Source organism: Monopterus albus, unplaced genomic scaffold, assembly GCF_001952655.1.
Source record: "Monopterus albus unplaced genomic scaffold, M_albus_1.0 scaffold243.1, whole genome shotgun sequence".
Lineage (NCBI taxonomy): Eukaryota > Metazoa > Chordata > Actinopteri > Synbranchiformes > Synbranchidae > Monopterus > Monopterus albus.
Window position 1 is genome coordinate 165,998 of NW_018128123.1, and position 11,545 is coordinate 177,542.

An 11,545-nucleotide genomic window follows, 5' to 3' on the forward strand; every position below is an offset into this window, starting at 1 on the left:
CAGTATTTGTCCTCCTAGCAGCGGCTCGAGCGGATCCAATGAGGTGACGCCGCGTTCCGGGCCCGAGTGCTGAGAGCGAGCCGGTGATAAGGGGAACTAAAAACTACCAAACGTGACAATAAAGAGGTTCCAAATCAAGGGATAAGGTCATTCAGGACAAACTGATCTTAGAGCCTGGCCGGAAAAGCGCAGTCTGTTGGTAGCTCATTCACACTTTGTTTTTTTCGCATTTGAGGAAAGGTAAGTTCATGCCACACCACAGTGCACCTATCATGCTTTAGATGGTTGTCAGACAGCGTGTTAGCCAACAGTAACCTTAGCCGTCAACTTTTGTCAGGTCTGTTTTTTCCAGCTAAACAAATGGTCCAGTTGTGTTCGAATTGAGCGGTTAACTTAGCTACTGGTTAAGGTGTAACGCTAACAAAGGTATCGTATAACATTACCATAACTGTATGATACAGACCAGCTACTTATTCTCTGACTAGCCAGTTCTTTCAAGCGATTTTTCAAAGCTAATAGACAAGTGTTTTTTTAATCGGGGTTTCGAGCTCCTATATCCGCTTTCCTGCGTCACTGCCTCACCGGGCTAGAAGCTTCTACACTTGCATGTTGTTTTCTAAATACAAACGATGTTCGTTTTTTAATGTGTTCAATCTGAATTGTAAGTTTACACCCGAGGAGGCATTTTCACGAGTGAATATTCGAAAACTACTTTATCTTGACTGCACTGGTTCCTTGTAGAGAGAGCGGTTAATGCCACGTGTTTGGAGACTGTCAACACCTGTGAGGGCTGGATCAGGTGCACTAGATGCTGACATATCGGCTACCTGGACACAATCCACTGTAAACATTGCAAAATTAGCACCAAAGAGCTGAAAGCAAGTGACTGAACACTTGTATTTGTGTATCTATTCCTGTTTGAAGTTGTGGAAGATCCCTGTATAGAGATCAAGCTTGGGTATACAGTGGGTACGGAAAGTATTCAGCCCCCCTTAAATTTTTCACTCTTTGTTATATTGCAGCCATATGCTAAAATCATTTAAGTTCATTTTTCCCTCATTAATGTACACACAGCACCCCATATTGACAGAAAAACACAGAAGTTTTGACATTTTTGCAGATTTATTAAAAAAGAAAAACTGAAATATCACATGGTCATAAGTATTCAGACCCTTTGCTGTGACACTCATATATTTAACTTAGGTGCTGTCCATTTCTTCTGATCATCCCTGAGATGGTTCTACACCTTCATTTGAGTCCAGCTGTGTTTGATTATACTGATTGGACGTGATTAGGAAAGCCACACACCTGTCTATATAAGACCCTACAGCTCACAGTGCATGTCAGAGCAAATGAGAATCATGAGGTCAAAGGAACTGCCTGAAGAGCTCAGAGACAGAACTGTGGCAAGGCACAGATCTGGCCAAGGTTACAAAAAAAAATTTCTGCTGCACTTAAGGTTCCTAAGAGCACAGTCGCCTCCATAATCCTTAAATGGAAGACGTTTGGGACGACCAGAACCCTTCCTAGAGCTGGCCATCCAGCCAAACTGAGCTATCAGGGCAGAAGAACCTTGGTGAGAGAGGTACAGAAGAACCCAAAGATGACTGTGGCTGAGCTCCAGAGATGCAGTCAGGAGATTGGAGAAAGTTGTAGAAAGTCAACCATCACTGCAGCCCCCCTCTCCAGAGTGCTCAGGACCTCAGACTGGGCTGAAGGTTCACCTTCCAACAAGACAATGACCCTAAGCACACAGCTAAAATAACGAAGGAGTGGCTTCACAACAACTCCGGGTCTGTTCTTGAATGGACCAGACAGAGCCCTGACTTAAACCCAATTTAGCATCTCTGGAGAGACCTGAAAATGGCTGTCCACCAACGTTTACCATCCAACCTGACAGAACTGGAGAGGATCTGCAAGGAGGAATGGCAGAGGATCCCCAAATGCAGGTGTGAAAAACTTGTTGCATCATTCCCAAAAAGACTCATGGCTGTATTAGCTCAAAAGGGTGCTTCTACTAAATACTGAGCAAAGGGTCTGAATACTTATGACCATGTTATATTTCAGTTTTTCTTTTTTAATAAATCTGCAAAAATGTCAAACATTCTGTGTTTTTCTGTCAATATGGGGTGCTATGTGTACATTAATGAGGAAAAAAATGAACTTAAATGATTTTAGCATATGGCTGCAATATAACAGAGTGAAAAATTTAAGGGGGTCTAAATACTTTCCATACCCACTGTACATGCAAAACGAGCAGGTTTGACTTTTCATGTAGGAGATAATCCTGTTCCTCATGGCGGCTGCACCTGCTCTTACATGATGAGTAAATAGAACCAAGATAAGTGTGTGTGGCATTGATGGTGATGAAGTTCCTGTAAGATGCATTTCTTAGCTGAGGCTTTGACACACAAGGCAGATGTGGCCAAGGTTAGGACAAGTAAGGACTTGTAAAGGGCTATTCAGTTGAAAATCTGGGGTTCACAAATGTTTAATTTGTTTGTCTTTATAGCACATCATGGGGGGTAGGAAGCTAGTGCCGGTTGCTCTCTTTTGCCTTGTCCTGGCTCTGCTGCCTTCTCACACAGGTAATACACAATGCATCAGCTTACACAGACATACTTTTTCTAATATAAAGCCCTGATTGCAGTGCTGTCAGCCAAGAGGGATTACCTGCTAAAGACACTGGCCGTTTAGCTCCAACACTTCCATACTGTTAAAGACATGCGGCTATTGATCAGTGAAACAGATAAGATGGGTGAATAATGCAACCTGTGCAGTTTCTCACATTAATGTAGCACATCTTTGTTTGCAGTGACCGTAGCTGTCATGTCAGTTGATCTAGGCAGTGAGTGGATGAAAATGGCCATAGTAAAACCTGGTGTGCCAATGGAGATTGTTCTCAACAAGTGAGTGTAACTGTGTGTTTGTCTTCATTTGCAGTAGAGTAAGTGCACATGCCAGGTTTGTATGTTAGGGGAAATATAACTGGGGAAAATGCAAACACCAAGTTTTGTTTCCTTTTACAGCATGTTAAATTTCTAAAAACCAAAGTCCAAAAGCAAGCCAAAATAATACAGCATGAAACAACATTTCAGAGTTGATGTCTATGTTTTTCTTCAGGGAGTCGAGGAGGAAAACACCCACAGTTGTTTGTCTCAAGGAAAATGAACGACTTTTTGGAGATGGTGCACTGGGAGTGGTATGGCTTCTCAAATTTCCTAAACTGAGCTTGATAGAAAGCGAGCTTAATCTGATGAATATCATTTTCAGTTAACGGAAAGCCAAGTTAAAAACACTTTAAAGTCAAAATGAGATGTATATGTATTTTCCTTTTATGCAATTAATGGTCCTACTGTGTACATTTCAGTCTGTGAAGAATCCCAAAACAGTTTATAGGCACCTGCAAAGCTTGCTGGGCAAAAAGCATGACAACCCCCAGGTGGCGCTCTATCAGAAACGTTTCCCTGAGCACCAGCTGCAAGAGGACCCAACGAGAGGCACCGTTTGCTTTAAAAGCTCTGAGTGAGTTTCCTGCTTCACATTTCTTGTCATACAGTTAATGATGTATGTCAACTCTTCTGTCCGTTTATCTGAACTACTGAGCCTTCAAATAGTTTGCATGCGATTGCCCTGACCTCAAAAGTTCAAAGCATGATTAGTTTGTCGTTTAGTCTCTACGTGGTATATACAATAATATGCTATATTAGGCTGTGCCCTACAGTATAGACATTTGGTATGGTGTTCACATCTGAAACACATTTGTTTATTACTGATTGTTGGGGATCCTTAGAGATATGTATTATAACGGTTGTCATGGAAACATCGGTCCTGGAGTCCCATCTGTAAAACACGTTATCAATAGATTATAAAAGGAAACGGCACTGTTGTTCAGATTCATCTGACCTTGCTCTCTGCTTTTTCTTCTGCCAGAGAAATGCAGTACAGCCCTGAGGAGCTCCTCGGGATGGTGCTCAATTATTCTCGTGGACTGGCTCAGGACTTTGCAGGTTAGTTGGCTTGAGCAAAAAGATGCTTCGCTATATGACCTTCTCACATATGTGAAACATGGATTTTTTTTTTTTTTCTGCCTCCTCTCAATCTTTCCAATTCACAGAACAACCTATCAAAGATGCAGTGATCACCGTCCCAGCCTTTTTCAATCAGGCAGAGCGCAGGGCAGTCCTGCAGGCTGCACAGATGGCAGGTCTGAAGGTGCTTCAGCTCATCAATGACAACACAGCTGTGGCCTTGAATTATGGGGTCTTCAGAAGAAAAGATATAGATAACACAGCTAAGGTGCTCATTCAGCATTTTATTTTATACATGTTGAAGAATCAGACTGGTGATATTCTGTGTTCAACTTGCAGTCGACAAATCCCATGTGCAGACCCACATCAACGATGAATATTAACTAGCACTGTGTGTTTCCAAAGTCTGATTTGTCTCACTCCTCTGTGCCACGGAGCTCCACTGTTGATCCAAAATTATTAAACACACAACAGCGAGGCACACTGTTGTACTGGGTGACACTCATTTAGTATGAACATACATGCACACACTGTAGTTTAGTTTGGCTTAACTCCCACATACACTGTCCATCTGCTAGAAATACTCACTGGAGCACTGAAAGTGGATTAACGTTGGAGTAACATTTGCTTACACTTGGTACAGTGATTACCCCAGTTTTTTTTTTTTTTTTTTTTTGGAAATTTTTTTTTTTTTTAACCCCATTGTGAGCAGTTTATAAATGACACTTTTTGTCTCAGTTTATAAATGTCAGAATCAGGGGACCTGGAGCCGAGAGTGACAGACAGTAGGAAAGTCAGAGTATCGAGATAGACATTGTTGGTCTTGGTCTTTTCAAGGGATTTGTTGATAATAACAGAAATATAAATTAATGGTAGCCTTTATCCTTAAATTGTTGGTTTGCCAGAGAATTATTTGATAAGCAGGTGATACTTAATATTGTTCACACTGTAAAGTAGCTTTATATTTAGGTTACACTGACATGAATGTATTTGTAACAGTGTAGGAAGTGCCTAGCTAGCTACAACGGACTACGAAATCACTGACAGTCTCATCTTGCTTCCTTTCAGAATGTGATGTTTTATGATATGGGCTCGGGCAGCACTACAGCCACCATCGTCACTTATCAGACAGTCAAGACCAAGGAGTCTGGCACCCAGCCCCAGCTACAGATCCGAGGTGTTGGGTGAGTTTTCTACTAAAAATGCTTGTGCCAGTAAAGGCCTAAATCTGTTCAGTGAGACGACCTCTCAGGTCTGTTGTTTCAAAGAGCTTTTAAAATATGCAAAATCCTCCAACGTCAAGATAGAGTATAAAATATGGAAAGTGTGTGTATAATTGCACAGTGTAGTGTAGCCTCTTGTTTGGGTAAATAGTCCTGAAGTATCAATATTAAACAAGTGAAAGGATGAAACGGATGAATAGATGGGAAATGGATAATATGAATAAATGGAAATATTTCATCTAGGGCTGCACGATAAACTGTTTTGTGAGCATGCTTTAGATCCCCGTGCGATCTCGGTCTCATGTGACAATGATTTTGCCGTGTTTGCATTAGCACAGTGATGCCCTGCATCAAACCAAGCGCTCCCTTTTCCTTGATAAGCTGCACACTGAAAACACTTGCATGCAATTTGTCCATTTACACATCGGTGACGTCATCAGGAGCAACTTGGGGTTCAGTTTGAAGGACACTTTGACTGGAGAAGCCAGGAATCAAACTGCCAACCTTCTGCATAGGAAACAACCCGCTTTACCTTTGAGCCAGCCACCTCCTTAAAGCTTAAAGAGATACTGTACTTTGTGTGGGTGTCTGTTTTTCCTCAAGTGTGTCTGAATAGGAAAACCAAATTCTTCTCTCGATTGTCAGCCCATTTCAAAAACACGCGTTTTAAAAATAGTCATTCACTCTTCACAAATACTTCTTAAGCACTGAAGACTAAAGTGTATTTATCATATTCTGGCTCTAGGTTTGACCGTGGGCTAGGGGGCTTTGAGATGGACCTGCGACTCCGGGACCACCTGGCCAAATTGTTCAACAACCAGAAGAAGAGCAAGAAGGATGTGAGGGAGAACCCCCGGGCCATGGCAAAACTCCTCAAAGAGGCTCAGAGGCTCAAAACAGTGCTCAGTGCAAATGTAGACTTTATGGCCCAGGTGAGTTCAGTGACGTGGACTGTTGGGCCTCAGTCCATCTCAGTGGTGGTGCCTGATGCAGTAATGTTGGAACCATCTGCAGCATCTTAATTAATTTGATAGCTTAAAATACAATTGTGAGCATTGTGAATTATTATTTAAATGAAATGATTTAAGGTTTTAGAAATGTTGCTGTTTATTGTCCAGATAATCGTAATATCTGGGTGCATTACCAGTGCAGTGAACAAAGTGTTCTTTCAGGTGGAAGGTTTGATGGATGATATTGACTTTAAAGCCAAGGTGACCAGGGCCGAGTTTGAAGAGCTGTGTGTTGATCTCTTTGAAAGAGTGCCTCGCCCAGTGCAGGACGCCCTCACTGCCGCAGAAATGAAGCTGGTCAGTATCACCACCTCATGCCTTTGCAAGTTTTACATGGTTATAGTTTGTTTCCCCACCAAAGAGATTAGTCCCTCAGAAGTTCAGTTGCTGGACACAAGTTGTCTTCCAGTCTCTGCTCTGTACTGTGGGTTTCATGTTTCCATATCACATTTGTGCAAGTTAGGGTCATTGGCATCCATACTAGTTGTGATGTCATAAATCATGCTGAGAACGTGGCCTTTTCAGCACATTTATTTGTTGTCTTTCCTTTGTTTAATTAAAATATTGTCATGAAAATCAGTGTTAAACGAAAAGATAAAATCCTTGATTAGAAAACAAACTGGAGTTTGACACACATTGCATTGACTACTTCTAGTGGTGCCTGTCAAACGGAGTACAAATCCATCAACAGAATACATGTTGCCTCCACTTAGGAAGTAATTAGACAGCATGACTGATATTACTGTAGGACAAGATCATTTTATTAGTGTTAGTTAATGGAGCTTTCTGACTCTGAGTTCTTACATTTCTGCCAACAGGATGAAATTGAGCAGGTGATTTTAGTAGGGGGCTCCACCCGTGTCCCCAGGGTTCAGGAAGTGCTTCTCAAAGCTGTGGGGAAGTAAGTGACAACCAAAGAGATGTTGCTGTGATTTGAAAAACTTTCTATTTCAAAAAGGTTAATAAAGAACTCCGTTCATCTGCAACTTGAACTTTGATGCCACATTTTGTTTTTTCTTTTTGTACCTGCATTTGTAAATTGTGTGTTTGTTTCCAGAGAGGAGCTGGGGAAGAACATCAATGCAGATGAGGCAGCAGCAATGGGTGCTGTGTACCAGGCTGCTGCCCTTAGCAAAGCCTTTAAGGTCAAGCCCTTCCTGGTTCGAGATGCAGCAGTGTTCCCCATTCAGGTCAGGGGCGCTCATTTACTGCCTCAGGCTATTGGAGATGAATTTGAATAACGGCCACTATAGAAAGCCATAGTAATGTTTGGTTTTGCTTGTGGTCATGTGCTCTTTACTAACAGCCAACTGTTGAGGTGATGTTGGTTATCACAAATGTATATGTTGTCTTTGAATTGGTATCCCTCATTTGTACACTGAATCTAAAATTAAAGTAAGCTGCCATGCATTGTCACTGTTGCACTGTTATAAGCCATGTTACCATCAAGTATTTATTTCCATCAGGTGGAGTTCAGCCGTGAGATGGAGGAAGACGGGATCAAAACCCTGAAACAAAACAAACGTATCCTCTTCCAGAGGATGGCGCCCTACCCCCAGCGCAAGGTCATTACATTCAACCGCTACAATGATGACTTTGCTTTTGACATCAACTACGGTGACCTCAGCTTCCTCAGTCAGGATGAACTGAGGTAGGATTTTTGCATACTTTTGAACTTATTGCTTCCTGGAGCATGGAAATGGAAGCAGTTCAACCTTGGTCCCGACATTCCTTAACTACAAGAAAGTGGAGTTTAGGAAAAAAAAAACTGAAATGGTGACAAATGAAAGCCATAAATGTCTAGTCAAAAAAGACTTAAATGTGTGATTCGTTCCAAGTTCTCTCTTTGACCCATGTCTGTATTTCCTTATTATTTCCAATATGTTGTCCTGTCTCCTTGCTGTCCGTGTGTTGCAGTGTGTTTGGCGCGTTGAACCTGACCACAGTCAAACTGTCTGGTGTGGGCAGCAGCTTCCAGATGCATGAGGATGCCGAGTCAAAAGGCATTAAAGCCCATTTCAACATGGATGAAAGTGGAGTGCTTTTGCTGGATCGGGTTAGTTACATTGATTCAGCTTCCTCAGTGAGCATTCAGACAATCAAAGCCATAATGCTGAGAAACAGTTCTAATGTGCTCTTCTAACAGAAACAGCATTCTGTGGCTAACGGCACACATCTGTTAGGTAGTGTCATTTTCCACAGCTATATAAGGAAAACCACTGTATGTGGATAATGGGTTATACTCCTCTCTTATGTAAGACGTATTGGTTTACACTTGGGCTGTGTGTGACCTGGTTGCCATGGTGGCCAGTGAGGCTGATTGAAATCAAAGCCAACACTTGCTGACTTTAAAAAAATGTGCTTAACTAAAGGATTAATCAAAGTGAAAAACAAAGATCTGAGGAGTTATGCATCCTTAATCAAATAATCACCTGCACAAGGTCCATGGGATACAGTTTTTATTTGTACTAGTTAACCAGGCTAACATTTCTTTATTTTCATCCAGGTGGAGTCTGTCTTTGAAACCAATGTGGAGGAGAAAGAAGAGGAATCCACATTAACTAGTAGGTTTTGCAAATACACATCTGTAACCTTAGCCATCCAAACTCTATGCAAAAAATGTTGTCATGTGACAAGCTATAGACAGGAAGAGAAGGTGCTTTCAAAAACAAATCTAACATGTATGACATGGTGAAAGATATTCTGTGCCCTCCTGCGAGTATTTTTCAAACATTGCGCTGCCTACACCTAGTACCGAATAGCAGTTGAGGCAGAAATAAATCACTTTGTACTTATTGGTTAATGCAGCTTAGCGAGGAAAAGGGAGCGCATAGTTTGGTGCTAATGCAAACACGACAGTCATTGTCACCTGACACTATATCATGCAGCCCTACGTGTATTACAGCATATCGGACTCCTCATTATTTAGCTGAGCCAATACTTTGTGTCTTTCAGAACTGGGTAATACAATTTCCACCCTGTTTGGAGGAGGATCCTCAGAACCTGCTCCAAATGTAACTGAACCTGTCCAGGTAACTGCAGCTGCATCAGTGGTGCTACACGGTGTCACAGTCAGTTTACACTCAAAAGCATCAGGCGGGATATTTCATGCATGCCTGGCCTGAGCTCGTAGCTAACATTGTTCCCTTTGATTTGCCATGTCCAGGATGAGGAGGAAGTGCCTCCAGACTCTGGAAAGGATGAGAAGGATGAGAGCCAGAAGGATGAGGTTCCAAAGGAGAATCCGGATGATTCAGAGAAAAGTGCAGGTGAAGAGAAAGGCCAAGAGAAGACAGAGGAAGCAGGCAGCAAGACTGATGCCAAGGTAAGATGTGTTGCATCTCTCTGAGAAACATTGCACTAAAAAAAAGTCAGAGTTAATGTAGACGGTGATGGTTCTACATTTTTCAATCTTTGCTGTTGAAGGAGGAAAAGGATGGAGATAAAACTAGAAGTGCTGAGCCTGACAAAGATGCAGAGAAGAAGGCAAAACCTCAGAAGAAGAGCAAGATCTCTGAAGATATCATGGTGGAACTAGTCATCAAGGACATCCTCGATCCCACTGCAGACGAAGTCACTTCCTCTAAAAAGAAGTAAAGTAGCAATCTTCATTTCCTTTTGACTCTTGTTTGTTTTTATCAGCTAAAACAGTCTTTGCTTCCTTTTAGGCTGCAAGATTTGACAGACAGAGACCTGGCCAAACAGGAGAGGGAAAAGGCACTTAACAGCCTGGAAGCATTTATCTTTGAGACACAGGTAAGCAACGAAAGCTTGGTGAGATGTTTCACTTTTACTGTTCCTTGTTCTTTTTGTTTGTTTGTTTTAACTTGTTTCCAGCCATTTAATGTTTAATTTCAGCTACCTCTAGATTAGCATTTACACCCATCATAACCACAAATAGACTGTAATTATTTCAGAATGTTAACAACAGAAAGCCTCTTTCTAAAAACCAGAGGGCAGTTCGTGAACATGCGCGGCTTCTGTTGCCGGTGGTGTGTCGCAAGTGGACAGCAGGACGATCCGCAAAGGCATTATTTAATTTGACTGTCTCCTCCATAGATAGGTAAACAACGGTATATGTACCAATGAAAAGAGATGTGTAACACTCTAAACAAAGCGGGTAACTGAGAAACCCCATATTTTAACTGGCATAATGCAGACATAGTAACTTCTCCAGATAAAGACAGCACCGACAGCGATGGCAGCCTTGGTTACTCGTGCTCTCGTGTGTGTGTGTGCGTTTTTCTTTGTTTTCTCAGTCTTTTGCAACCCATCCCGGATTACTTTTACCAGAGAAGAACTGTGTTAAATATTGGACAACTCACACCGAACTACCCTTCTCCGATTTTTGTATGGATGAACTCACTGACACTGTGACATCTTATATCAGCTTCTGTGTGTGTGTGTGCCTAGTTTACAACAAGACTCAAGCAGCTTCGTCGTGCCAAAGAGGAGGCTTACAGATGTGGGGACAGAACTCTGTATAGCCAGGCCAGGAACACACTGACAAGGGAGATCAGAGCAGCAAAGAGCTACTCTGAAAAACTGAAAGCTCAGGTTTCAGCCAACGATCCCTCGTCTGTGTGGGGGAGCCTGAAAACCTGCTGTGGAGGACCGTCAACTAGCAGATGACCTGAATGTGTTCTACTGAAGGTTTGAGAATCAACACTCCCTCCTCACTCTCCCCACCTCAGACCCAGCAACTGCTTCCCCCATGATCACCATCCTTCCCTCCAGCCCCCCACCACTGAAGATCTGTGAAAAGGATATGTGTGGCCTTTACAAAAAACAAAGGATCAGAAAGGCACCAGGCCCAGACAGTGTGACCCCCCTCTGCCTGAAACCCTGTGCTGATCAGCTAGCCCCCATCTTCACAATCATCTTCAACAGGTCACTGGAGCTGTGTGAAGTCCCCTCCTGCTTCAAACGCCCCACCATCATTCCAGTCCCCAAGAAAACCTCCATCAGTGGACTGAACGACTACAGACCTGTTGCGCTGACATTTGTAGTTATGAAGTCCTTCAAAAGACCAGTATTGGCCCACCTGAAGGACATCCTAGACCCCCAGCTAGACCCCCTGCAGTTTGCTTACCGGGCAAACAGGTCAGTGGACGATGCAGTGAACGTGGCACTGCATTACATCCTGCAACACCTCGACTTCCCAGGGACCTATGCACAGCCCCTCTTTGTGGACTTCAGCTCGGCCCTGAACACCCTCCACTCCAAACTGACCCAGCTCACTGTGACTGCCCACACCTGTCAGTGGATTACTAGCTTTCTG

General features: G+C 42.7%; 1 protein-coding gene across 1 annotated transcript in view; it reads left to right on the plus strand.

Moving 5' to 3' along the window:
* Positions 1-14: 14 nt before the first annotated feature.
* The window catches only part of hyou1 (hypoxia up-regulated 1), a 19,600-nt gene continuing 8,069 nt past the window's right edge, over positions 15-11,545 (plus strand). Inside the window, exons 1-19 of the mRNA XM_020620613.1 lie at positions 15-240; positions 2,513-2,588; positions 2,816-2,909; positions 3,124-3,202; positions 3,371-3,525; positions 3,934-4,010; positions 4,118-4,299; positions 5,100-5,215; positions 6,000-6,186; positions 6,427-6,561; positions 7,083-7,165; positions 7,322-7,454; positions 7,731-7,915; positions 8,182-8,320; positions 8,771-8,828; positions 9,220-9,296; positions 9,431-9,589; positions 9,691-9,857; positions 9,933-10,020. Coding sequence (XP_020476269.1) covers positions 2,519-2,588; positions 2,816-2,909; positions 3,124-3,202; positions 3,371-3,525; positions 3,934-4,010; positions 4,118-4,299; positions 5,100-5,215; positions 6,000-6,186; positions 6,427-6,561; positions 7,083-7,165; positions 7,322-7,454; positions 7,731-7,915; positions 8,182-8,320; positions 8,771-8,828; positions 9,220-9,296; positions 9,431-9,589; positions 9,691-9,857; positions 9,933-10,020 — 2,184 coding nt within the window. The 5' untranslated portion in view covers positions 15-240; positions 2,513-2,518. The remainder of the gene's footprint in view (positions 241-2,512; positions 2,589-2,815; positions 2,910-3,123; positions 3,203-3,370; positions 3,526-3,933; positions 4,011-4,117; positions 4,300-5,099; positions 5,216-5,999; positions 6,187-6,426; positions 6,562-7,082; positions 7,166-7,321; positions 7,455-7,730; positions 7,916-8,181; positions 8,321-8,770; positions 8,829-9,219; positions 9,297-9,430; positions 9,590-9,690; positions 9,858-9,932; positions 10,021-11,545) is intronic.